Source organism: Dromiciops gliroides, chromosome 3 (assembly GCF_019393635.1).
Source record: "Dromiciops gliroides isolate mDroGli1 chromosome 3, mDroGli1.pri, whole genome shotgun sequence".
Taxonomy (NCBI): domain Eukaryota; kingdom Metazoa; phylum Chordata; class Mammalia; order Microbiotheria; family Microbiotheriidae; genus Dromiciops; species Dromiciops gliroides.
The window spans coordinates 59,546,152-59,558,389 of record NC_057863.1 but is presented as its reverse complement, the minus strand read 5'-3'; the positions used below and the strand labels follow the sequence as shown (position 1 = coordinate 59,558,389).

The window sequence follows — 12,238 nt, the reverse complement described above, 5'->3', positions numbered from 1 at the left end:
TACATACACAACATGTACATTATATATATATATATATATATATATATATATGTTATACATACAAATAAAACAGCTGACAATCCCTGCTCACTAAGAGCTCTCAGTCTAAGAGAGGGAGATACATACACATATATGTATTATGCATATATATGCATTGTGTATATGTGCATATGTATGTATATGTGTATTGGGTTTCAGCTGCAAGATACTCAGCGAACAATGGTTGTCCTTGAACTTCACCTCTATCTTCCAGCAGCTATGGAAGACTAGCCTTTTGTCTTACTGTGCCTTGTACCAGATCTTCTCCACAATCCCATTACTTCTTGCCATCTCCTTACTGCACTGTCCTGTACCCCTGCCTCTCTCACCTAGTATCACTCCTTTCACTTTTCCTCAATTAGAATATGATTTCCTTAGGAAAGGGATTGTCTTGCTTGATTTTGCTTCTCAAAAGTTTGGCACTCCTGTCAGGCTCATGGAAGGCACTTGATAAATGCTTTATCTAATTTAATGTATTCTAGAGCCATTTACCTTATAGAGTGAAACTTAGAAAAATGTGGAGTATCACTAGACCCCCCTAAGGGTAAGCTGTCCTGGCAAAGTTTTATGCTTTAGATTACTCAGAGCTAATCCCCAATATCTTCAGTGACAAATCCCAAAGTTCTATTATGCTCAAAGATCCTCCACCACCACCACCATCATCACCACCATCCCCACCATCACCACCACCATCCCCACCACCACCACCATCACCACCACCACCACCAAAATTATGTACCTGGAGCTCCCGGAAATCCTGGATCACCTCTGAGCCCTTTAAGCCCGGGCAATCCTGGAGGCCCCATGTTTCCTGGAAGCCCTGGCAGGCCATAGACAGTATCACCTGGCATTCCTTTTTGACCACTGACTCCAGGTAACCCCGGAGGACCTGGAAGACCAATAGGGGTTGACCCCTTTTCACCTTCAGCACCTAATTCTCCAGGGTCACCTCGAAGACCTATTTAATAAAAGCAAAGGTGACATAGTAAAATATGAAGAACTAACATAGTGTGATAAGAATAAAGGTCCTTCAAACAATTTTCATCTTTTGAACATGTGGGCTTGCTCATTTGGTGATGGTCACTATATTCAGGCAAAGAAGTTGTACCTCTTACTTCCTAGTAAGAATCATCACTATTTCTTGGTCCTGTTTCATTCTCTGATAACAAAAATTTTACTTGTACTGAATTGATTTTTTAAAAAATCTTAAATGAACGAAGAATTCTTACATTTCATCTTTCATACAGAAGGAGCCTTCGTAATTATGTTGCTACTCCAATCTAGCAGAACCCAACAGAGAGCCAGCATTTCATATATTAAGGGGAAAAAGCTATCATATTAAACTTAGCTTTCACACATTTGTTGATCTATATTCCCAAAGAAGAAAAAACAGTTTTTCACTTACCAGGTGGTCCTGGTATTTCTGACATTCCTGGTTTGCCTTGTTGGCCTTTCCGCCCATCAAATCCAGGTAGCCCAGTTTCACCTGGTAGACCTGGAAATCCTTTAGGACCTAAAGATAAACAACAATGAATACAAAGCCTTTCTGGAGAAAAAAAGAAATCCCCAAAGTAAACACTTATATTTTTAATCATAAAAGTGTTTTATTATTTTCCAAGAACATGTAAAGATAGTTTTCAACATTTGTTTTCATAAATGTTTAGTTCCAAATTTTTTTTCTCTCTCTCTCTCCCTTTCCTCCCCCTTCCCCAAGACAGAAAGAGATCTGATACAGGTTATACATGTACAATCACATTAAACATATTTCTGCATTAGTCATGTTGTGAAAGAAGAATCAAAACACAAGGGAAAAACCTCAAAAAAGAAAAAAAAAACAGCCCCAAAGTAGAAACAGTATGGTTCAATCTGCATTCAGAATCCACAGTTGTTGCTTTTTTTCTGGATGTGGAGAACATTTTCTATCATGAGTTCTTTGGAATTGTAACAGTGTTTTATATATTAAATCTTTAATTTCTAAAGATTAAACAGTTTGGCTGACCTTTCCTATCATTTTTTATGAGTCAGACTAGAGCAAAGGTGTCAAACTAAGGCAATTAGGAAATGTTTAACAAAATAAATAAAAATGCAATCCAACAGAGATAATGGTAATTTGTGGTTTTCTAAGTCAATATAAGGCCCACAGGGATCATGCCAGTTTGAGATGGACACCACTGGGGTAGAAGTATAGCATGTATGTTTTCCCAGTGAATGACCTTTTATGAAGCCATCTAACAAAGGACCCAAATTCAATGCCTTTGTTAAATATCTCACTCTTTGAGACCCTTCATCATATCTTCCTATGCAAAGTATTAAACTTAAATAAAATACACTTTTCCCTTCCAGAGCACCTCCCTTATGAGAGAGGAAAAGGGAGTTAGTGGAAAGTATTTTTGAGATTGGGAAAACATGTGTGAAGAACAAGTCTCTCTGGGAAACTGATGCCGAACTTCCTCAGTGTATCAGAACACAAAGTTAAGTCCTCAAATCTCCTGTTGGCAGGAATTGTGCTTTGTGCCTGTTGTGATTAATGATGGGCAACTATCTCCACCAAAAATGGATTGTAGATTCTGGCTTATGCTTTGAGTAGGGGGAGGCTCAAGTAAGGAAAAAAATCAATTGCTGTTCATTTCATTCAGGGATAAGCTCCCACAAAGATGGTTGTTTTTGTTTTCATTCCATCATAATGAAAGCGCCCTAGTTCAATGTTTACATGACAACCCAGCAATCAGTTAGAAAATGAAAAATTTGGGCAGTCATTCGAGAAATTGCGTTGTCTGCAGGACACTAAACAATTGGCATGATCAGTCTTTTCATACACTGAACTGGCCATTTGTTTTAGAACTACCCGCCTATGGCCTAAAAATCAAAGAACAGGACAGTATGGCATCAACCTTCCCGCTTCCTTCCAGGCCTTCTCCATCTGTCTATGGTCAGAAAGGAGAATTCAAGGGCCACATTAATGTCTATAGAAAAAAAGAATGTTGGAATAAAATAAGGGAAAAAAAGAAAAGAAAAGAACCTTGGGAGATCTGATTAATTTTAGAAAGAAACATACAAACAAACAAACAAAAAACAGACCCAGGAGATAAATTTATGTATATATTATGTAAGCACGGCAACTTTAATTCCATGCCTTCAACTACCAGCTCTTTGCAGATAACTGTAAAATCTCTATTTCCAGACTCTTTCCTTATAAGTAGACCTTTATCACCATCTCAATTAGGTAGCACAGTGGATATAATATTGGATTTGGAATCTGGAAGGCTAAATACCATACATGGTCATTGAGGCCTTTGACGAGTCACTTAACTTCTCTCTGCCTCAGTATCTCCATCTCTAAACTGGGCATTGTGAGGCTCAAAAGAGATAACATCCATAAAGCACTTTACAAAAGATAAAGTGCTATATAAATGCTATCTATTATCATCTCCTCATAGGACTCAGATGGATACTTCAAAGGCAGCATGCCCCCCCACCCAAATCAAAATCCATGTTGCCTTCTGACCTCACTGCCATAGTAGGAACCTTTTTTTAAGCAGTACTGTGATTTTCGTTGGTATAGGAGAACTCCCACTGAGGAAATTGCTTTCACTGATACAGATCTGTATCCCTTCTACAATTTATAATCTTGGAAAGTTGCCAGATGGAATGACCTTCCCGAGGTCACACAGCTATTGTATGTAAGAGGTAGGTTTATGAGCTCAGACCTCCTGGCTTCAAGGTCATCTCTCTATCTCCTATCTCACCCTTTATTCGCTATATGCCACTAACTGCCCTGGGGTTAGAGAATCGTTGCTAGATATAGTGGTTTTTGACATCCAATATTTTAGTCTGTCTTTCCTTCCATCAGAGTTTTACCATCTGCTACATTGCATTGCCTTTCAGACCTTTAATTAATGTTGAAATTGACTCAATGGAAAGAAAAAAACAGTCACTTAAAATGAATCTCAACTAAACAATCAATGAGCATTTCTTAAGTGCCTACTGTTTGCCAGGCCCAGTGATGGGTCTGAAAGTCAAATCAAGTGTTTTTATGTATGGCTAACTTTTCAGACATCTTTAATAGAGGATTGAGGCGCTTAGAAAAATAGGATATCAAAAACCTACTTATAAATTAGGGCAGCGAGGTAGCACAGTGGATAGAGCACCAGCCCTAGAATCAGGAGATCTGAGTCAACTCCTGCCTTGGACACTTACCAGCCGTGTGACCCTGGCCAAGTCACTTAACCCTGTTTGTCTCAGCTTCCTCATCAGTATAATGAGCTGGAGAAGGAAATGGCAAGCTACTCCAGCAGAAAATCCCCAATGGGTCACAGAGTCAGACACAACTGAAAACCACTCAACAACAACACTTATAAATATAGAAAATGAACATCTATATTTAACTCCTGGGGTCACAGGGATGATGAGTTACTAGGTAGAGTTTATCACTCTCTGTGAACAGAATTCAATCTGATGTTTTTCACAGGATCACGTCTTTAGAGTTAGAAGGGGTCTTGGAAGCCATCTTGTCCAACCCCCTCATGAGGAAACTAAGATCTAGAGGTTACATGATGTACCCAAGGTCACATAGCAGTCCAATATCAGAGGAGGGAGGATTTTAACCTGAGTCTGTCAGAATCAAGTGTGATTCTATAACCATTGTACCCTAAAGCCTCCCTGTGGGGCTACTACACAGTAACCCTGCATGCTCTCATTGTTTGGGATTTGGTTCCCTTTTTTTAAAACACTGTTGGAAGAATGGATATTAGTGAGTGGTATGATGGTAAGTGTTTAACAACCAGATCTCCAAAAAACTGTTTTTGCATACACATAATGGTTTACTTTGCTTTATTTAAGTTTACATTGTATTACTAATATCTCCCATCACTTCCTTAGGTATAGACAATCAATAAAACAATAAATGAATCCCTGATTTATAGCATTTGTCAATTTCATACAATTTAACAATTGGATCTCAGGAACCAGTTTAAGTTTGCTTCAGTATACCATTGACAGATACTGATTCTCATTTCAAAGACTCCAAAAAAGCATTCCCTATTGTCCTCCTAGGAGTTCCTTATTTCAGATATAGCCTGAGTTAAGTTGTTTGGATGTTTTATAAGCAGCTTAAAATTGCCCATTCATGCTGCTTATTTTTACAGCAGGAAGATGAGATGGCTGCTTCTGAGTGATGTACTCACCTGGAGCTCCCGGACCACCTGGAGCTCCGGGGCTCCCTGGATAGGGGGAAGGACAAGGATAGGTGTCACCTGAAGGGGAAAGAAAACAGACACTTTCAAATACTGGGTGTTTTGAAAAATATCCAAGTGGTTCTGTTACTGAAATATTAAAGTTGATATCACTGAGCTGCCAAAGTTCTTTCATGTATAGCCAGGCTGCATGGGAAGCCGAGGGGGAAAATAATTCCAGATTTGAAAGGGGCCTTCAGCTTGCTTAAGTGGTTTTGGGGGCAGAGTCTTTGACGCTGAGTTCGAGAAGATGCTGGCTTGAAACTTGATTTTTCATGATCAAAACATTTACAGACACACCAGGGAAGGGTCAAAAGTGTTTTATGACAAGCAGCATGAAATATTTCTCTCCCTTCCCTGGTGCCCATAAATATTCTTTTAAAGAATACATGTGTTTGTAATAACAGATATTTAATGTAGTATCATCTGAAGCTTTGATAAGATGTGTATATTCGAAGGAGTGCTAGACTTTAATTCTCACACCACTTCTGACACTAGTTGACTGTGGGACTTGGGTCTGGTCATTTCTGTTTTCTTCATATGCAAAAGAAGACTGGGTTAGATGATCTCTAAGGTACCTTTCAGCATTAACATTCACAGAAGCATAGATTTAGAACTAGAAGGTACCAACTTCCTCATTTTACAGGGAAGGATCTGAGGTTGGGAGAAGCTAAGGGATTTATCCAAGGTCATAGAGATAGCAAGGAGCAACGCTGGGATTCTAACTAAGGTCATCTGATCCCAAATCTAGTGTTTTCTCCAACCAAATTGGAATTCTAGGAGAAGCTAGTATGCGATGCTGATTCCAGAATCAATGATCTCTCCATTGCAGTGGAAATAATAAAGTATGATGTAGTACCCTGGCAAGTCAGGATATTTCATTGTATGGGGATAAAGAAAATGTAGAATGCTAAATTCGGGTGGCTTCTAGATCTTTATTCCTTTTAATTTTAGCCTATACCAAGCTACTGACATTGTAAGAAAACTACAAATTAAAAAACAAAAACATTATTTTATCCCCTGAAAACCTGGGGGAAAATGAATGTGAACTAAAAATAACACGCAAATAATAGAAGGAAAAACAATACCATCTGTGGAATAGTCCTCTTTCTACCCCTTACCCTAATGTTTCTAGTACTGTAATCCAAAGGTCTGAGGTCACTTCAGCACTATTCTTTGGATTCACATAAATGTCAAGAGAAAGATTCAAAGAGCTTTGTTTGTCCACCATTAGGAGGTTTCTAAATGACTTCCTAGGTGATAGGTAAGTTTCAGATGAAATAATAAGAGTCTGTGATTAGAATCTCAAAGGATTACAAAGAAGAGAGAAAATCATTCTGAAATCTCAGATCCTCTTTAATTTTAAAATATTCAGGTTGTCTAGATACGAAGGAATGAAAAAGCCATTTGGACCTATCAAACAGAGACCACAAAAAAGACTAGTCGGCTTTTTCAAAGTGATTTCTTGTTTTCATTATTGATTCTAATTCTGCCATGACATTCTTGAATGTCTTTTTTGGAACTCTAACCCTAAAACTCTGCCTTGTCACTACCCCTGGAATGACTTAGTTCTTTGGGGAATAAGGTCATTCATCAGCATTTCACTTTTTTCTACATCCCGATATTTAAATTTACCTTTCTGGCCCTTGGAACCTGCTGCTCCCCTCACACCAGGGTGGCCAGGGCTCCCCGGCCCACCTCTCACCCCTTCTGGGCCAGGAAATCCCAGTCCTGGAGGTCCCATTGGTCCCATCCTCCCAGGAGGTCCCGGTACTCCAGGAGATCCTTCTGCACCTGGAATTGCTCCACCACGACTGCCCTGGGAATATTTCCATCACTGGTCAGTTCAATCTCTTTTTTTGGTAATGTCCCAATTAGTTCAAAAATACTTATTGCATAAATTTCCATCTTGTGTTAATTTAATCAGAACAACTCTCTGTATAGAAGTCCAATATTCAAGTTCTGGCTGTATGAAAGACCGAACTTGTCTTTAAACCCATTGGTTTAATCACATCTGGTTGAGAAGAGAGCATAACTCAGTTGGCAAGTGGTTTTCATCAGCTCATTTGTAATAAATTAAAGTTGAATAATGACTACCAGAGGACTTTGTTTATTACTGAATTGTTATAATATTGTAATAGTCAACGCATATTTTAGTTAGTTTTATTGTTGGAATTATAATACAATCTTATGTACTTATAGTACCTTATGGTTTTGAGATCATGTTCCCATTGATTATCTCATCTGATCCTAGTGACATTAGGATAGGCATTAGTATTCCTGCTTTATAGATTTGGAAACTGAGGTTTCACCTCATACTCATCAAATTGGCAAAGATGATAAAAAATGGACACAAAAAATGGACTGTTCAAGAGGTTGTGGGAAAGCAGACCCACTAATACAATGTTTGTGAAGTTGTTAATTGTTTCAACCATTCTGAAAACCAAATGAGTATCATGAGATAAGTCATAAAACTATCCATACTCAGATATTGACCATATACCCTCAAAGAGAGCTCTATCCTTTGGAATTCACATAAATGTCAAGGCATGGATTTAAACCATGCTGTTTGTCCACCATTAGAAGACTTCTAAATGACTTCCTGGATGACAGGTAAGTTTCAGAAGAAATCCTGGGTGTTTGTGATTAGAGCATCCCAAAGGACTGGACAGAAGAGAGAATGACATTCTGAAATCTCAGGAATAAAGCCCTATATATTAAACAAAGTATTCAGAGTATGACTCTTTGTGGCAGTGAGTACTGGAAAAGAAAATGAGTGCCTATTGACTGGAGGGGAAGCAGAACAAATTCTAGTTGCATATTAGTGTAATGGAAAATGATAGTGTCATATGAAATTGTGAATACGGGATCCAACCATTCTGGAGAGCAATTTGGAATTATGCCCAAAGGGCGATAAAGCTGTGCGTACCCTTTGACCCAGCAATACCACTTTTGGGTCTTTTTCCCAAAGAGATCGTGGAAGGGGGAAAGGGACCCACATGTACAAAAATATTTATAGCTGCTCTTTACGTGGTGGCAAAGAATTGGAAGTTGAGGGGATGCCCATCAATTGGGGAATGGCTGGACAAGTTGTGGTATATGAATACAATGGGATACTATTGTGCTATAAGAAACAATGAGCAGGAGGAGTTCAGAGAAACCTGGAGGGTCTTGCGTGGGCTGATGATGAGTGAGATGAGCAGAACTAGAAGAACATTGTACACAGTAACATCAACATTGAGTGTTGATCTACTGTGATGGACTATATTCTTCTCACCAATGCAATGGCACAGAAGAGTTCCAGGGAACTTGTGATGGAAGAGGATCTCCAAATCCAGGAAAAAAAAAAAAAGAACTGCGGAGTATAGATGCTAAATGAACCATGCTATTTCTTTTGTTTTTGATGCTGTTGTTGTTTTTTTCTATTTTGAGGTTTTCCATCATTGCTTTGATTTTTTTCTCTTATAACATGACTAATGCAGAAATAGGATTAATGTTATTATGTGTGTGTATATATATATAACCTATATCAGATTACCTGCTGTCTAGGGGAGGGGGGAGGGAGGGGAGGGAGGGAGAAAAATCTGAAATTGTAAAGCTTGTATATACAAAGGTTGAGAACTATCTTTACATGTAACGGAAAAAAAAATAAAATACTTTATTAATTAAAAAAAAAGAAATTGTGAATATGGGAATTCAGAAAAACACAGGAAGATTTAGCTGAAGTTATAGAAATTAAAGAAGGCATAACCAAGAGAACAATATGAATGACTATAATATATATGACATAATAAAATGATAATACTCAAGAACAATATAATGAACAATCTGAGTCCTAGAAAAGAGATAAAGAAACACACCTTCCTCCTCTCAATAAAAAGGTGGAAGCTACAGATATTAAATATGGCATATGCTATTGAATCCACTTGCTGTGTTAGTTGGTTTTTCTTTGTTAAAAGGAAGGGTATAATGGTAGTGGGAGAGGGGAGGTTGTTAAAGAGATTGGTAAAAGGTTGTTAAAAATAAAAAAGTAACAATAAACTATTTTTTCTTTAGTTTCTGATGTCTTCCTAATGTCTCTAGGATAAAATATTCAGCTGGACCCTTAAAACCCTTCACAATCTGGCTCCACCTTACCTCTTATAATGGGTCCCTTTTTCAGTCCACCTAAATGTCAGCTGAATGGTCTCATAAATCATGAGTCCCTCCCATGGAAGCCTCTATGAGAAATAACCCCTGTATAAATTGTTCTTTAAAAGCCTTTGCAGAGGAGCCAAGGACTCAAAAGACCATTTAGTCAAACTTGAAATCCTTCAATAAGCATTTATTAAATGCCTTCTATATATCAGGCACTATGCTAAACTCTGGGGATGTTATCGTTTGTCTTTTGTTTTCAAAGAGGACCATGACATTGGGAGGTGATGTCATGACTTTTCAGTGAGTTGGATTTTAAGTGAGACAGGGCTGGGCAGTCACCAGCCTCACTCTCTCTCTCTGCTACAGAGCCATCTGAGTCCAGTGGTGAGTTATACATCAGGATGACTGGAGATGGCCCTGGATGTTTGAGGCAGTCGGGGTTAAGTGACTTACCCAGGCTAGTAAGTGTCAAGGTGTGAGGCCAGATTTGAACTCATGTCCTCCTGACTCCAGGGCCTGTGCTCTATCCAGTGCACTGAGGGTGTAAAAAAGGCAAAGATGGTCCCTGCCCTACAGGAGTTCTTGGTCCAATGGGGGAGACAACAAGCAAACACATATGTGCCAACAAACCAATTACAAGATAAATAAGAAACAACTAAGGGAAGGCATTAGAATGAAGAGGAATTGGGAAAGGCTTCCTGGAGGGGATGGGATTTAGTTGGGACTTAAAGGGAGTCAGAATATTGACCAGAATAGGACCAGAGTGTTGAATGGGGTCCCTCACAGTATATTACTGAACAAGTATTCAGGGAGGTCTCTACTGTTAACTTTCCCTGGAAGATATTTCACAAAGAATGGTCGAAAAAAGAAAAGCCCTTCTATTCTCCCAGGCAATTAGGTGTCAGAACTGATAGAGTGATGAGCTTGAAGTCAGGAAGACTTGAGTTTAAATCCATCCTCAGACATTTTCTGGCTGTGTGACCCTGGGGAGTCACTTGACTTCTGCTTGCCTCAGTTTCCTCAACTGTAAAATTGGGATCCACCTCCCAGGGTTGTTATGAGGATCAAATGAGACAATATTTTTAAAGAGACTAGCACAATGATTGGCATAGAGTACATACTTAGTAAATGTGTGTTTCGTTCCTTCCTTTTTTTTTTTTAAGAGCAGCAGTAAGAAGCAATGTTGTTGACAGTCATCCCCATGTCCCGTGTCCTCCATTTAATTATTAAAACATTTGGAGGGGGCGCAGCTAGGTGGCGCAGTGGATAAAGCACTGACTCTGAATTCAGGAGTACCTGAGTTCAAATCCAGCCTCAGACACTTGACACTTACTAGCTGTGTGACCCTGGGAAAGTCATTTAACCCTCATTGCCCCCACCAAAAAAAAAATGGGGGAAATGAGCAAATATTCCAAATCTTTTCTTTTTCACTCATTAAATTCTCAACAACCTTCTTCTGCCTAAACTGGGTGTTCTTAACCTGGGGTCTATGGACTTGATTTTTAGCAAAATTTTGATAAATGAATTTGAATATAATTGGCTTTCTTTGTAGTTTCATTTTACATTATGTATTCTATATCATTTTATGCATTTGACAATTCAGTTCTGAGAATGAACCCACAGGCTTCACCAGATTGCCCAAGGGGTCCAGGACAAAAAAAGCTAAGACACCCACAAACAAACAAACAAACAAACACCCATTAGGAAAAGCCCTGATCCTCACATAGATGGGAGACCAGTGCACTATCTAGAAAGCCAAAGGTTGCTTCTCATCTTTGATAACAAAACAGAGGCATGTGTTAACAAGTAGAAATATATATATATATATATATCCACATCATTCTAACTTGATGTAACTCAATATTGATGCTTCCTTTTTCATAAAAGCATATTGCCATGGGAAAGAGATCTTGATACAAAGGGGAAATCCTAACTCTGAGAAGACTCTGATGGGAAGAACTTAAGTATAATTACAAATTAACAAGTTTGCTCCATTTTCTTTTTTTTCTTTTTTTTGGCGGGGCAATGAGGGTTAAGTGACTTGCCCAAGGTCACACAGTTAGTAAGTGTCAAGTGTCTGAGGTCGGATTTGAACTCAGGTCCTCCTGAATCCAGGGCGGGTGCTTTATGCACTGCACCACCTAGCTGCCCCCCGCCCCTTGCTCTGTTTTTTAATGAAGGAAAACTGCGTTTTGCCTTTTCTATTAAATTAGCCTATCCCAAAGTACACAAAAGCATCTTTCTACCAATCATTAATATAAATTGATTCCTTGTTAAGTAATTTGTTAGTGAACACTTGCATGTAATACTTCCAATATGGTATAACAGTTGTAGTTTAGTTAGGAAATCATTTGTATTAGAGTAAGCAAACACACTTGTATATTTATGTATGCTATGCTCCTGTTAAAATGCCCCAAGAATTATTTGGTCCATAATTAACCATGTATTCCTAAGGCTTTGAGGTCCCTATCTGTATCTTGTATAAGACCATTAGGTAGGGGCAGCTAGGTGGCACAGTGGATAAAGCACTGGCCCTAGACTCAGGAGGACCCGAGTTCAAATCCGGCCTCAGACACTTGACACTTACTAGCTGTGTGACCCTGGGCAAGTCACTCAACCCCCATTGCCTTACCAAAAAAAAAAAAAAAAAAAAGATCATTAGGCAGTTAACTGTGCCCAAAAACATCCTTCCAATAAATTTGGTGTCAGATACATACATTTGGTGACAGGGCTGTCTCATTTTTCTGATGTGGCTGACTTGCTCATTCATTTAGAAAGCATTCACTACTAAATGGTGGGGGAACTAGTTTCATTGCTCCTACATCTAAATC

At 38.8% G+C, this 12,238-nt stretch overlaps 1 protein-coding gene across 1 annotated transcript in view; it reads right to left on the bottom strand.

The window, feature by feature from the left end:
* Positions 1-12,238, bottom strand: part of COL4A4 (collagen type IV alpha 4 chain) — a 159,695-nt gene that overhangs the window by 65,881 nt on the left and 81,576 nt on the right. Inside the window, exons 25-28 of the mRNA XM_043995203.1 lie at positions 6,906-7,089; positions 5,223-5,291; positions 1,445-1,552; positions 779-997 (exon numbers count right to left, since the gene is read on the bottom strand). Of these exons, the coding sequence (XP_043851138.1) occupies positions 779-997; positions 1,445-1,552; positions 5,223-5,291; positions 6,906-7,089 (580 nt within the window). The remainder of the gene's footprint in view (positions 1-778; positions 998-1,444; positions 1,553-5,222; positions 5,292-6,905; positions 7,090-12,238) is intronic.